The sequence below is a fragment of the Physeter macrocephalus genome, chromosome 13 (genome assembly GCF_002837175.3).
Source record: "Physeter macrocephalus isolate SW-GA chromosome 13, ASM283717v5, whole genome shotgun sequence".
Classification (NCBI taxonomy): Eukaryota; Metazoa; Chordata; class Mammalia; order Artiodactyla; family Physeteridae; genus Physeter; species Physeter macrocephalus.
The window spans coordinates 82,220,053-82,229,991 of record NC_041226.1 but is presented as its reverse complement, the minus strand read 5'-3'; the positions used below and the strand labels follow the sequence as shown (position 1 = coordinate 82,229,991).

The following is a 9,939-nucleotide window of genomic DNA, read 5'->3' as shown; positions in this document are numbered from 1 at the left end:
CAGAAGGAGCACAAGAAAGCAGTTCTCACCCCTCGGGCTGCTCCAAGTTGCAGGCGGACCTCAGCAGTCCTGCTGGGAGAAGCACCCCCGCCCCGCCTCGAGCTCCCAGGCGCCCTCTGCGTGAGTTCAAAGGGGCCGAGAGCAGGGGCGGAGCAACTAACCACCCTGAGCAGCTCCTGCCACAGGACCGGGACAGGTCTGGGTCTCCCTCACGCTCCCACGCAGCCTGGGGGTGGGGACGGCAGCCCTCGCACCCGCACCCACATCACGGATGCCGGCCGAGGCGGAGAGCAGACAGCAGCCAGGACGCCGGGCGGTCCCACCCTTTACTTTGCCCCAACCCGGGCGGGCCGCCCTCCTCGGCTCAGCCGCCCGGAAAGTGAGTGTTACAGCAAATGACCCTATTTGTACTTTCTAACCCTCCCGCTGCCTCCCCCCCAAAAAACTGTACATGAGTTTACAAACATATTAACATATAAATAACGAGAGGCGTCCCGGGGGGCCTCCCAGCTGTCTCTGCTCCGCGGGGCGCGGGGCCTCCTGTGGCGGGGCAGGAGGCGGCGCAGGAGCCGCCCCTCTGGTGGCCCCGGTCCAGCCACCAGCCGGCCCTCAGCCGGGGAGATCAGAAGCCCCCTGGCCGCCCGGTCATCGCTCCGGCTCAAGCTCGCGCTGGGAGGGGCGCCTCTTCTCCCGACAGCGCTTCTTGTGGGCCGGCCAGTCCCTCTGCTGGCACTGAGGGCCGCAGTAGCGCGCCACCTGGCAGCGCCCGCAGATGTTGAACTCCCGGAGCTGAAAGGACACAGAAGAGCGGCGCTCCAGTCACATGGCAGACCTGCGCGGACCTGGCCACCGCGTGCCGAGGCCGGAGGGTCTGGGCCCCGGTCAGGCAGTGACAAAGGAACGGCCACCGCAGGGGAGAAGCCGCGAGAGGGCAGTCCTAGGGGAGGCCCGGGGCTCCGCAGGGTCGAGCCTCCGGCCCGGCTCCCCCACCGCGCACCTGCTTCTCGATCATCGTGCAGGGCGGGTAATGGCACTCGTAGTAGGTGCAGGACGTCTCCTCCTCCTCCACCACGTCCCCGTTGGCGTTGTAGTACCGGGTCACGTTCAGGACGGGGAACTGCTCCTCTATGGGGTCCGTGGGCAGCTGCTGAATCGCCAGCCAGTATAAGCTTTGCTCCCTTAAAGAGAGAAGCAAGCGCTTCAGGATGCCTTGGCCAGGAAGGGTCAAGGTATGGAGGTGACAATGAGTGACCCCAGGGTGGACCAGCTGCTTCCTCTTCTCAGGCTGCCCCACCCCATTTTGCAGCTTGACTCTCCTCTGGCCCACCCCACTGCCTGGGCTCACCTCTCCGTAACATCCAGGACGCAGCCTGTTTCATCTTCCCCCACAAGCAGGGCAGGGCTTTGTCTGCCTTGCTCGTCAATCTCCCCAACGCCTGGGACGGCTGCACACAAGACAGGCACGGAGATCACGTGCTCGCGGCCCCAGAGGCGCCCACATCTGCCCCTGGTTGGCCTGCCTGCCCGATTGCTGTGAGCTGCTCTATACCCCCCTGAACACTTCTCTTGCTGGACGGGGCCAGAAGCTTGTAAGTGCCCGCAGCTGCCCCACAAGAGGCACAGGCGGTGGGGCAAGCACAAGGCGATGAGTGGCCCGCCCTGGGGCTGGCCTCCAAACAGGGCACCTCCCACACCACGAGAGCAAACGGATGGGTGGACCATCCCCTTCAACCCACCCACCCTCTCTGGGGACCGGGGCGGGAGGGACTTGGATAAAAAAGGGAAGGGTCTGGCACAGCACTGTAAATCAACTATACTTGCAAAAAAAAAAAAAAAAAAAAAGGGAAGGGTCCCCTCCTGGCCTCCAAACAGGGCACCTCCCACACCACGAGAGCAAACGGATGGGTGGACCATCCCCTTCAACCCACCCACCCTCTCTGGGGACCGGGGCGGGAGGGACTTGGATAAAAAAGGGAAGGGTCTGGCACAGCACTGTAAATCAACTATACTTGCAAAAAAAAAAAAAAAAAAAAGGGAAGGGTCACCCTCTTCTAATGTGACAGACAAAAATTAACTCAAAATGGATCAAGGACCTAAATGTAAGACCCCCAAACAATAAAACTCTCAGAGAAAACGTAGGACAAAAGCTTCACAACATCGGATTTGGCAATAATCCTGGATATGACACCAAAGGCACAGTAACAAGAGAAGAAATAGGCAAATTGGACTCCATGAAAATTCAATTATTTAGTGCATCAAAAGAGACAATCAGGGACTTTCCTGGTGATGCAGTGGTGGTGCAGTGGTTAAGAATCCACCTGCTGATGCAGGGGACACGGGTTCGAGCCCTGGTCCGGGAAGATCCCACAGGCCGTGGAGCAGCTAAGCCTGTGCGCCACAACTACTGAGCCTGCGCTCTAGAGCCCGAGAGCCACAACTACTGAGCCCACATGCCACAACTACTGAAGCCCACACACCTAGAGCCCGTGCTCGGCAACAAGAGAAGCCACCACAGTGAGAAGCCCGCGCACAGCAATAAGGAGTAGCCCCTGCTCACCGCAACTAGAGAAAGCCTGTGCACAGCAACAAAGACGCAATGTAGACTAAATAAATAAACAAAAACTTCAAGAAAAAGAGACAATCAATAGACAATCAATACAATGAAAAGGCAACCTATAGAACGGGAGAAAATATTTGCAAACCATATATCTGATAAGGGATTTGTACCCAGAATATATAAAGAACTCTACAAGTCAATCAAAAAAACAAACGACCCAATTAAAAACAGGTAAAGCATCTGAACAGACATTTCTCCAGAGAAGACGTACAAATGGCCAAAAAGCACATGAAAAGATGCTTAACATCACTGATCATCAGGAAAATGCAACGCAAAACCGCAATGAGACTACCTCACACTCCTGGGATGGCTACTATCAAACAAACAGAAAACAAGTGTTGGTGAAGGTATGGAGACACTGGGGCCTCTGTGCACTGCTGGGGGGGAAGGTAAAATGGCGCAGATGCTGTGGACGACAGTGTGGAGCTTCCTCAAAAAGTAAACAGAATTATCCTATGATCCTGCAATTCCACTTCTGGGTACGCACTCTGAAGAATCAAAAGCAGGGGACTCGAAGAGCTCTTTGTACAACTGTGTTCACAGCAGCATCATTAATGACAGACATGGGGTGGAGGCAACCCAAGTGCCCACTGATGGATGATGGATAAACCAAATGTGCCATACACACACACACACACACACACACACACACACACACTCAATGGAGTATACTGAACCTTAAACACGAAGGAAATTCTGACACATGCTATGACATGGATGAGCCTCAAAGGCATAAATGAGGTGAAGTAAAATAAGCCAGACACAAAAAGACAAATGCCATATTAATCCACTCAGATAAGGTCCAAGGACTTGTTAATTCACAGAACAGTAGGTACCAGGCGCTGGCAGAGGAGATGGGTGGGGAATTAGTGTTTAATGGGGACAGAGCTTCGGTTTGGGAAGATGAGACAGTTCTGGAGACAATGGTAGTGATGATACACGACAATTTGAATTTGCTTAATGCTACGGAACCATGCACTTAAAAGTGGTTAAAACAGGGGCTTCCCTGGTGGCACAGTGGTTGAGAGCCCGCCTGCCGATGCAGGGGACGCGGGTTCGTGCCCCGGTCCGGGAGGATCCCACATGCCGCGGAGCGGCCGGGCCCGTGAGCCATGGCCGCTGAGCCTGCGCGTCTGGAGCCTGTGCTCCGCAATGGGAGAGGCCACAACAGTGAGAGGCCCGCGCACAGAAAAAAAAAAAAAAAAAAAGTGGTTAAAACAGTAAATGTTATCTGTATTTTGCCACAATAAAAAGATTTTTTTAAAGAAGAAAAGGGTGAAAGTCAGGATGTGGGAGGAAACTGGCTACTTTCTGAGCCCTTCAATAAAATGCTGGAAGACAGAGGTGAGTTTCAGTCCCAGCCAGCTTTTGAAAGCAGAAAGGGAGGAAAATGCACCTTTGCAAAGAGCACCTTCCACCCGGCTGGGCCGCCCTCGTGGCCCCACTGAAGTGACGCCAGGAAAGCAGAGCAGAAGGTACATGCCTGGCCGGAGCTGTGCTGCCGAACCACCCGCCTCACGTAGGGGGTGATTCCTACGAAGAGCCGCCATGCGGAGGCCACTGAGTGAGATGGAAGGACACGTGACGCCGAGCCAGCGGGGAGTTCAGGCCACCCTTGGGCTGGCTCTGCCCAGACAGATGGAGGACTGCTGACAGGCCGACCCCAGGCCGGCAAACTAAGGCCAACCCCAACCCGTCTGCTCCTGGGACGACCAGCAGGGAGACGCCCCTGTGGTGGTCCTGGGCCTCCTGAGAGTGGTCTGAAGGAGAATGGGGCAGCTGGGCCACGGCCTGGGGGAGACCACCGGTGGGGCAGCCCTGGGTGTGACAGACCCTTTTCCAAACACGTCTTCTTAAGCGTGGTCACCTCATCCCACAACAATACACGGTGCTCAGATGGACAAATGCTGAGATCCCAGAAAGACAGACCCATCGCTGGGTGACGCGGCGGGCAGTGTCCCGCCAGTGTCTGCAGTGGGCAGCAGCAGACCTGCATGGGGCCAGGGAGCGTGAGCCCCAGGCCTGCCGTGAACCCATGTGAGTGCTGGACAACTTGGGGGAAATCCACGGAGGCTGATGTTCCGCTCAGCCACCCTTACACTTGTCCTCATGACACCAGCTTCCTTCTGTTGATGAAAGAACCCTCCTGCCCCCAGCACGGAGACAGAAGTGACTCAAAACAAGCTGACTCCCCCACGCCGCCAGACACTGCTGAGGAAAGCGGGTGTGCAGCCCTGGCAGCCGCTCCTGAGACCTGGAGGTGGCTTTGTGGCTTTCCACATCTCAGCAGGGGAGCCGTTAAGGGTCCTATCTTTGCTTCAGCCAAATTGGGCTTAGTTTCTGTCACTTGCAACCACAAGTCTAGACTCACATAACCTCCAGGAAGATGAAAATCCTAACCCAGCTACCACAAGAGGACCAGCCTCCCTCAGGAGGGAGTCTTAGGATCAGCCTCTAACAACAGAGCAGAGACCCCCAATGCCTGGAGACCCAGCCCCTCTCCTCGTACAGAGTTATGGACACCCCTCCCGAGCTGCAGCAGCATCGGATTGGATGTGGCCTTCTTACACCTGGGGACCATCCCCCACCAGCAAGCCCAGCTGGCCGGGCAATCCCGCCATCTCCTACCTCCAGTGCATGGGGCTCTACCAAGACCCCAGTGGTGACCACTGCAAAGGTTCCACCCAGTCTCCATCCTAAGAAACACTGACACCCCCGCACCGACCTCACCGACTTCTGCCTGTAGGGGAAGTCAGCACCAGCACCGCCGAAGTCAGGAAAAGCTGCCCAGGGGCCCGAGGGATGCACAGAAGCCCTAGGGAGCCCATAAATGATGCACAGGTGGCCAGGGACACCCCGGCTCATTTTGGCTCCCATCCTGCTGGTCACCCAGGCTCTTCCTAAGGGCTCCACGAAGTCACAGAGGGGCTTGTCCCTGGGGCCATGGGAACTGCCCTCGGAGCATCCCCTCCGCCCAAGTCCTCAGGACCAAGGAAAGGTGGAGGCCAAGCGGCCAACCCCCGAGCCACACTGTCCTGCTTCCTTTAAACCACTGAACAGACAAACTGTTTACAAAAGAGCACGACAGCAAGACCCATCTGTGTGCACACGGGCATCCCTGAGATGGAGACGGCTCCTACATCTCAAGGGCGTCCTGCCCACCTACAGGGGACCGGCCCACACAACCCCTCTCCCTGCGAGAGCCAGTTCAGAAGACCAGCCCAGAAAGATAAGCATCCAAACGGTCTCCTCCCCCGGTGAAGAAAAAGAGGACCCCCGCACCTTGGGGGAAGACGGCCAAGGTCACCAAACCCACAGAAGCCTCAGAGCACAGAGTAGACGCGGGCCCCTCTTGGCAGTGAGCTTGAGGGGCCGCCCTCAGGGGCACCTCGGCCACATCACCAGGCCCCGAGAAGACCCACCTCTGCTTGCTGGAGGTCTCCTCGGCTCTGGGCCGCCAGCCCCACGGCACCAGCTGCAGGTTGTCCAGGCGATTGTCCACAGTGACGGCGTTGAGATGCACCACCTGAAACCCGGGGGCGACGCCCCCCCTGTGCCGCTCCCTAGGAAACAGACAGCGCTCCAGACGGGCTCCCAACCCTCCTGAGCGCCTCAGCCGTGTGCCCTGAGCTGGCCCCTTGTCACACCGACGGGACCATCGGGAGCAAGGCTGCAGAGAGGAACCCAAGTATGTCAGTCTGTGTCCCAAAGAGGACAGGCCACATGGACAGCCCAGGCCCTGGATTTAAGAGCTAGGCTGCAGGGAGCCAAGGAGGGAACCCGAAACCATCACACACACAGCCTGGAGGACACCCCACTTGCGTGGTCCCAAGTACTTCGGAACCTCACTGTTCACACAGAAGAGAGGAAGGCCCTTCCCCAACCCGGAGGAGGGGCCAGACCCCACCCACCCCCAGAGGAGGCTGTGTCCCAAACACACCGAGCAGAAAGGGCACTCAGCCTGCAGACTCTCTGGCTGCCCTGCCAGTGCCACAGGTCGCAAAGCAGCCACCCCTCCGGGATAGTGACAATGACACAGAATTAACTGGGAGACCTGGGGAAGGCACCATCAGTCAACAGGGGTCTGCTGGCCCCACGAGCCCCGTGCACCTCAGGGCCTGAGCAAACCCAACAAGGGAAACAAGAAGCTGGAACACCCACCACAGCAGCTCGTGAAGGAGCCTTCCTGACCCCCTTCCTCGGTTCTTGTCAAAGGCGTACGCAAATATCTTAGCACCATTTCCATCTGCGTCTACTTCCATCCGGGCCTGGGAAGAAACAAGAAAAAGCTCTGTTAAAAAGCCTCTGATTATCAACAACATTCCAAATTTAAAAACAAGCCGGAGGGACAATCCCAGGCCTATTCCTGGGACCCTGGGGGTCTCCGGAGTCTCCCAGACACATGGCACGAAGAAGCACTCTCCTCTTGTGAAGGCGAGACACGGTCATGAACCAGTCTTTGTAAAACATTGTGGCCACAAAGAAATAAATCTTCCTACCCTTAAAAAAAAAAAAAAAAGCCCCCACCCAGTAAAAAAAAAGATAAGCCCTAGACCAAGTAAATGAAAAACGGTGACATCTGAGGTAAGAGTGGGTCCACAGACTCGTGGAAGGAGGAGTGGCCGGGTGAGGACTAGAGCCCGAACAGCTTCATCAGGTAGGAACAGCGGAGGGCGAGAGAAGGGGGGGCAGCCCTCGAGAGTCTCCCAGGGCACAGAAGCTTGTCCAACTGAACTCAATCACAAACATGACACAATCTGTCTCCTTTTCAGGAAGAGCCTGCAACCAGGCGGAAGTGGGGGAAGACGGGCATCGCAGAGGCGGTAGGGGGCTCCACGGGGCAGTGACAGACAGCTTGAGATGCTCGCGTACCAGGTCTTGCCCTCACATCACAGGGAAGAAAACCCACCCCTTGTGACCCTCCTGGGCATGACTAAGGGCATGCCAGCAAAGGAACGGCGTCCTTACCTCAAAGGAGTAGCCCTCCACCAGCGGGATGTCCTGCTCATCTATTAGTGTGTACTTGGTCTGGAAATTAACGTTTCAAGACGTTACATTTGGAATCAGTACGAGGTACCGATAATAAGCAGGAGCGGCCCCTTGAGACTACGCGAGGTCAGCAGGCGAGGGGCCGTCTATCCTGAAAGCAGGTAGAGGTGCCAAAGCCTGGTCCTTCCCCACTCACGACTGCGCAGAGTCGCGGCATCAGGCTTCACTTCCCATCTGCTCGCGAAGAACCAAAAGAAGTGCCACAGGACTGGCCAGGTACTAAGCTGTGCATCTTAATGTGCTGATAAACCTAGTCCAAGAGTATGACGTCACTGGAGTAGAGGGAGGGGGCCGGGATTGAGGCAGGATATCCAGGAGGTTTCAGTTAACATTTATTTTATTTATTAAGCCAGGCGGTCCTCACGCAGGCGCTCACTGAATCGTCCTTCCTACCTCTTTGTCTGTCTAAAACGTTCTAAATAAAAGTTTTAAGGGATGACATTAGTGCAATCAGTCCCTGAGTTAGAAGGGACCTCAGAGCTGATGGGGAGCCCACCCTTCCCTAGTTAGAAAGTCACGTCCCCTTGCAGGAAGGGCAGGAAACGGTCCCCAAACGGACCAGTGTCTTCTCGCTTGGAAAGCTTTTTTCTAGCATCTGAATCGGCTTTACCTTCATCTGACTGCCTCTGCTCCTCTCTCCCACCAGAAGCTTCCGCCGCTGGTGATGGGAACAGGGTTCCCATCCAGGGTAAGGTCCTGGCTGGTGCAGCTGCACGGCCGGCCGGCTCCTGGAAACAGCCAAGCCTCAATGCCCACAGGTGCCAGGAAGCCCCGCCTCGAACACGCGGGGGCGGGGCGGTAAGGGAGAGAAGCAGAGGAAGGCCCTGCTCTGGCGCCGAGAAGCCGAGGCTCAGCCACACGGGCCGCCGCCGGCCGCACGAACCCGCCCGAAGCTCACTACGGCCGGCGGGCACCGACGCCGCGCACCGCAGGTCTCGGCGGGCAGCGAGCGCGCCGCCTCGGAAGGGCCTGCGCTCCCCGCGGCCGCAGCCACAGCCCCCTGCCCCCCCGGCCACGGCGCACGGTCGGAGCCCCGGGTCGCAACCGGAGGACGGATGCCCCGGGATCCAGGCCGCCGGCCCGCCGCCCGCAAACCGCCCGGCCCGGGTCGGGCCCCCGACCCAGACCGCAGCCCCGCGCCCCCGACCCCCAGCCTCGCACCCCCGGCTCCGACTCCCACACCCCGCCCGCCACCCCCAGCTCCGGTCCGGCCCCCTGCCTCGCACCCGGCCCCCTACTCCCAGCGCCGGCCCGCTCCCGGCCCAGCGCCCCAGTCCCCCGGCCCGACCTTAGCCCCAGCCCCGCGCCGCTCACCTTCCCGGCCACCCGGCCGAGCCGCACGATGCCCAATTTGAAGTCGGTCATGGCCGGGCCTGCGCTCGGCCGGCGGCGCCTCTCCCTCAGGAGGGGCCGGGGCCGGGGCGGGGCCACGGCGAGCCGGGCGGGCCAGTCGGATGATTCGGGGTCAGGATCGGGGCCGGGCGGGCGGGCGGGCGGGCGGGACGAGGCTGGGCCGGGGTCGGGCCGCCGCCTCCTGGCGCCCGCCGGACCTGCCACGCGCCGCCGCCGCCGCCGCCGCCGCCGCCGCCGCGCGCACCTCAGCGAGCGGGGCCAGGGGCGGAGCGCGACGCGGACACACCCCCGCGCGCCGCCGCCCGGCCAATGGTGGGGCGCGCAGTGCGCCGGCCGGCGCGCGCCGCCACGACGCAGCCAATGGCAGGAGGGCGAGTGCGCCGGCGCGCTGAGGAGCTGGGCCAGCGCGGGGGAGGGGCGCGGTCGGGGGCGGTGCCTGCGCGGCCGCCCCGCGTGACGTCAGTTTCGCGGGAAGCTTTGTGCTGAGGCCACCCTACAGTCTCCCGGCCCCGACCCCCTACCCCGACACCGACCCGGCCCCCGTCCTCATCCCCCGCGACCCCGACCCGGCCCCCGCCCCTCGAGGAGGGAGGCCTGGCTCCGCGCCCCGGGCCGTCCGGGCTCTGCAGGTCGGGGTCCCTGCGGGACTGGCTGCGGCTACCCGTAAACCGTCCCCCGTCCTCGGACAGCGGGCAGGAGGCCGGAGTGGGGACAGGGACCCGGAGCCCAGGGGCCACTATGGCGTCGGGGCTGGGTCCAGTGCCGCGAGGCCCGCCCTCCTCCTCCCTGGCCGCCTCCACACAGGGGCCCGGATCAGGACCCTGTAGCCCAGGGGTCCCCAACCCCCAGGCTGTGGACCGGTACCAGTCCGCGGCCTGGGTGCACAGCAGGAGGTGAGCAGTGGGCGAGAGAGCGAAGCT

The 9,939-nt window shown here is 60.0% G+C and overlaps 1 protein-coding gene across 2 annotated transcripts; it reads right to left on the bottom strand.

The window, feature by feature from the left end:
* Nucleotides 1–326: 326 nt before the first annotated feature.
* On the bottom strand, nucleotides 327–9,198 carry ZMYND19 (zinc finger MYND-type containing 19). 2 transcript variants are annotated; one of them, XM_028497577.2, is made up of 7 exons: nucleotides 8,981–9,198; nucleotides 8,277–8,394; nucleotides 7,586–7,645; nucleotides 6,779–6,885; nucleotides 6,040–6,180; nucleotides 998–1,178; nucleotides 327–789 (listed from the first exon to the last, which is right to left on the bottom strand). In XM_028497577.2, the coding sequence occupies exons 2-7, from the start codon at nucleotides 8,280–8,282 to the stop codon at nucleotides 646–648; spliced, it is 639 nt and encodes a 212-aa protein (XP_028353378.1). In that variant the 5' UTR covers nucleotides 8,283–8,394; nucleotides 8,981–9,198; the 3' UTR covers nucleotides 327–645. The 2 variants fall into 2 exon arrangements, with proteins under 2 accessions (XP_028353378.1, XP_023982177.1); XM_024126409.3 differs by lacking the exon at nucleotides 8,277–8,394 and having other exon boundaries at nucleotides 329–789; nucleotides 8,981–9,196.
* Between the last annotated feature and the right edge of the window lie 741 nt (nucleotides 9,199–9,939).

Excerpts from the sequence above, each read along its gene's own strand:
- ZMYND19 (XM_024126409.3), bottom strand. The coding sequence starts at position 9,031 with ATGACCGACTTCAAATTGGGCATCGTGCGGCTCGGCCGGGTGGCCGGG. Across the intron at positions 7,646-8,980 it reads TCGGCCGGGTGGCCGGGAAG|ACCAAGTACACACTAATAGA; the intron begins GTGAGCGGCGCG and ends GTTAATTTCCAG. Across the intron at positions 6,886-7,585 it reads TGGAGGGCTACTCCTTTGAG|GCCCGGATGGAAGTAGACGC; the intron begins GTAAGGACGCCG and ends GTTTCTTCCCAG.